The sequence below is a fragment of the Eufriesea mexicana genome, unplaced genomic scaffold (assembly GCF_001483705.2).
Source record: "Eufriesea mexicana isolate 0111107269 unplaced genomic scaffold, ASM148370v2 scaffold956, whole genome shotgun sequence".
NCBI classification, from domain to species: domain Eukaryota; kingdom Metazoa; phylum Arthropoda; class Insecta; order Hymenoptera; family Apidae; genus Eufriesea; species Eufriesea mexicana.
The window spans coordinates 274,626-279,191 of NW_016909085.1; the positions used below are offsets into that span (position 1 = coordinate 274,626).

The 4,566-nt window shown below is 50.6% G+C and overlaps 1 protein-coding gene across 1 annotated transcript in view; it reads left to right on the forward strand.

The window, feature by feature from the left end:
- The first annotated feature begins 521 nt into the window (after positions 1-521).
- LOC108547153 (neuroligin-1) overlaps positions 522-4,566 on the forward strand; it is a 40,755-nt gene continuing 36,710 nt past the window's right edge. Inside the window, exon 1 of the mRNA XM_017899542.1 lies at positions 522-747. Coding sequence (XP_017755031.1) covers positions 522-747 — 226 coding nt within the window. The remainder of the gene's footprint in view (positions 748-4,566) is intronic.

A 4,566-nucleotide genomic window follows, 5' to 3' on the forward strand; every position in this document is an offset into this window, starting at 1 on the left:
TCCGCATTTTTCTCTCCTTTTTCCAACCTTAGCGCCCACGATCACGCGCTCGTTTCCATTTTCTCGACGCTGCAGCGCGGTAAATAACGCGTTGCGCAATTTAGCTACTTACGTGCACTCTAACGAGAGTTCATCGAGCGCACGCTGCCGGATCTTTAATATTTTCCACGGGCAGGCCGTTAGATCGAAACGACCGAGCTAATGCGGCCGTTTTTGCCTCGCGCAAAGATACTCGTAATACTCGTAACGGGGCGTTCGATTTTGCCCGGGAAACATTTTCATTTAGCCGGCACACGAGTTGCGGTCCCGGGGCTCGTGCAATTTTCTACTCCTCCCCGTCATCGGTATGTTTCTAATTAACCCCGGCGTGCTTAAACTTTCGATAACTCGTTATCGAGATGGGCCGACCACTCGATGGCAGAGGGTACACCGATGGATCGTCCGGAGAAACTTGCCGATAATACTTTACAGCGGCGTCAAAAGTTTATAGAGCGGCGCGTTTGAAAAATGGATCTTTAAGGATGCGCGACGCGAACTATCAAGTGTCAGCGGTGCCGATCGATCAGCGGATAATTTTATTGATTACAGCTGGCGCGAGAGACGGAGGAGGAAGGAGATACCCGGTGATCGTGTTCGTGCACGGCGAGAGCTATGAATGGAGCAGCGGCAACCCCTACGACGGCAGCGTGATGGCGAGCTACGGGGGTGTCGTCGTCGTCACCATAAATTACAGACTCGGCATTTTAGGTGAGTGATCTTGCTCTTCTTTCTCTCCTCTCGTCTATCATTTACAGAGAGAACCACCTAGTAACCGGTTATTTACCGTTACTACCATTATTTCGCCCCTATTGGCCCGATTCTGTCGGAGAACAGAAGCTCCGAATTTCCTCCGCGATTAAGTAACCATTCCCGGTACTCTCCGTGTCCGTCGAACCCTTCAGACGTGCCCATCGAGCGTCGCGGTGAAATTTCGCCAGACATCGGCCAGAAACCACCCTCGTCATCGAGGGAACGAGCTCGGGCGAAGAAAATTCCGATAGACAACGTCTCCGGCGTGGAGGGGATTGGTCGAATTAATCTCGATCCCTTGACGAGCGTCAGCGAGTTAAACTTTGTCACCCAGTTTCTGGAAATTCAGCAGCCCCGGCCGGCGCACCACAGAGGCGAGCCGATCGTTAGCGCTTCGAACGCTCCCTTAATTACGTGCGTGCAGAAGTTCGCAACGGCGAGGGGGCGCGGGAACGCGGACTGCAAGACCCGTCGATGAGACGAGCGTAGTCATTAGCATGGCGACTGTGTATCTCAGTCGGAGAGAGTGGAGCGAAACTAATTACCCGTTCCTCGGACTCTGCCCATTGTCTCGGCCTGCGTCCGGCAACGGAGAAAAACGCTCGTCGGAAACGTCGTCATAATGCTCGCGAAATAATTTCGCTTCGAGGATTAGCGTTTCCGTCTCGGGCTAATTCGCAGCGGACGGGGAGGCTGCAACTCGGATTTGCGTTGCATGTCGGTTCCTCGGCCACGGAATTTCCAACGATTCGACGACCTGTCGCGGGGTCACGCGCGGGGCAACGCGTCGGCCGAGAATTCACTTCCAATGGAGGGAAAAGCGAGGTAAGAAACAGCAAAGTGCACGGTATTTGCCTGCGTGACCGGGCAACGGGGATCGAAAGTCGGAGCCGGTTACCAGGCAACGGTGGCAAGCAAATCTAATAGGAAACTCATTATGGCCGTGTCTTCCGTTTCGCCAAACTAAATTCTTGACTCTGCCTCCGTTTCCGTGACAGTGGCGGCTACCATTCTCGTCCCTGCTGCCACCGATATAATACTCGCTTCCTCGTGCTATGATATATTCCAGTTACGTCAGCACGATTCTTCGACGTCTCTGACGGAGAGCTGGAGAGAGTAGGATAGAGAGGGAGAGAGAGAGAGAGAGGGGGGAAGAGTCGACCACGTCGACGGCCAGGGGCACGTATTTCTGCGAATGAACCAGTCGACGTGGCTCGCGGAGATTAATCGGGATTTCACGCGGAGGCAATTGTCGAAGCGAGTTAACTTCCTGTAATTAGGACTCGAGCTGCGACCGCGGAGATATGACGCGTTGGAACGTCTGCGAATATCTTTCCAGAGCTCAAACGACTTCATTCCGAAAGAAAGAAGTCTCTCTGCGGAATTTACGACCACCGTTCCTTCCAGAGACGCCGCAACTCGCACCTAACGCGTTCTCGCGTGCTTTCCAACTCAACCCGGATTCGAGACTTAACCTTGATTTTCGCTTTTTCACGCAAACAAACATTCGCCACGGTGTGTCCAAATATTTTCCCAACTTTCTCCCTTCTTTTTCCCCACAGCGGTTTCGCTCGCTTCCGTTCGCGGTGTTTAACAGCCGGGAGAAATATCCTAGCCAGCGAGGAGTATAATTAAAAGATATTTCGCCGTTCGAGAGGATAGACTTTCATTCTTGCAACGTAATTTCCCCGAGAAAACAGCGTGCCGCGGTTAAATCAGAATTTTTAAGCCGTTAACTTCCCATGCAGCTGAAGCGAGGCATCCAGTTTCACCGTGTCACGAATACGCTTCCACCCTTTTCCTCTCCGCGTTTCCCTGTTGTCCCTTTGCCCCGGTAAAGTGACGCGGACTCGGTACGTGTTCCGCGAAACGCAGACCATGTAACGAGGTTTCGTTTCTTGAATTACATTCCCCGGCATTTTGCGCATCACCGGCGTCTCGTACGCTTAACTCCGACTAATGCCGCTGCGTTATAAAAATGTCGGGATCGCGTTTCGCTAACTTGTATTTCAACAAATTTCCCGAGTCTCTCCGATCGTTCGTTCCAACGAGTATCTCCAACGGATTACTAATTCGCCGCGTTAATGAACAACGCGAAATATCTGGATAACGACGATAACGATGAAACGATAGCTGGTCGTAATAACTGTTCGCGAAAATTCTTTTCCCTCTCGCGAGAGCACTCGCGAATTTTTCCGGCGAAAACAGTGAAAACGATCGGGACGAGGATCGACTCGGTATAGAGTCCGAGTGAAGTTGAAAAGGTGCGACGTTTCGTTGTACGGGCCGTTGGTGAAATAAGAAACTTCTACCGGGGAAAAATACGATTGCGAAATGAAAGTTTGCGCGGGCGTTACGAAAAAGAAATTTGTCGGATCGAGAGGGACGGAAATTGCGAGGGAACTGTTGCGTTCGGTCGGAAAAGTTGCAAGCAAACTCGGGGAAAGTTTGTTAGACGGAGAGATTATGTTTGACCGTGGAAAAACGCGCGACGTTAAGGCAAAGTCGTTTTCCTTTCGTTAAAATCGCGCTTATCGTCGCGTAAATTCTGCCCCTTCACCCGTTACGATTCTTCTTCTTGTTTCCCGTTTTCGAATAGGTTCGATACAAATTAAACGAAACACGAGATTCTACGCTGCTGGAAGACGAAACGGATGCAATCTCCTCGCTATCGGAGAGAAGGAAGCACATCGGGGAGTTCGGTTAAAGTCCAATTAGCGGTCGTTGCGGCAAAGGCGCAGGGGTGATGATGGAAAAAGGAAAAATGGCAAAGCAGAAAACGGTGAACCACTGTGGAAACGGGAGGGGGTCGGGGTGCATGAAAAATATCGAAATTTGATTCCATCGTTAGTTCGTCGGAACGGAAGGGTCTTGGTTTCAGGAAGCACTTTCTTCCCGCGAACCTCTTCTATTTTTATTCTCGTTTTATTTTATTCTATTTTCATTTTTTTTTTCTCTCTCTCTTTTTTCCCCCTCGTTTTTCCTTCGACTGACAAAAATGACGGGGCGCTTTGTGTCGAACGAAAAGTGGCGGCGGCCGAGGGGGGCCGGCAGGCGACGGGGTGACAGAGGTGGGCGATATCCAGCCGCGGCTGTGCACGCCCATGTACCGGAAAATTTAAATCAACGAGTAACGTTCAGCAGTTCCATTGTAACGAGAAGAATAGGAGACACGGAAGCGCAGTACGACAGATACGCCGGAGGTTGAATATCAAATGGGATATGACCGGTGGTTTATTTCTATTCCAGTTTCGCGCGTTTTCCACCCCTCTCTGCTCCGCCAACCCTCGTTCCTCCTCTCCGCGTTGCCTCTCAGCGCTTTTTCTAACTATCCTCTCCTCTTCTTCGTTTTTCCTTGTCCTCCGACATCGACGAAGAATCGAACCGGGTTCCGTGTTCCGGAAACGAGTCTCAAATTCGACCTTTTATTCCCCTCTCTCCGGTGCTCCTCTCTTCCTACGTTCTTCCCCCGACTCTTTTCGGCGATCGCGTGCGACAACGTTCGCGTGTTACCCGCTAGCCAGTGTACACGATGGTGGCCGGAAGCGTTGCGAACACGATTGTATCATTAGTGTTTTATGCGTACGAGTATCTGGTGTGATAGCCCCGTGTCGGAAGCGCAATTACGTGCACTTCGGTTCGACTCGGTTGCAAACGAGGATCGATCGAATCGCCGTTAGGAATAAAGAAGCTTTCAGCATTTTACCTCGTCTTTTTTCTATTTTTTTTTCTTTTTTCCCATTTTCCTTTTTTTTTTTTTTTTTTTTTTTTTTTTTT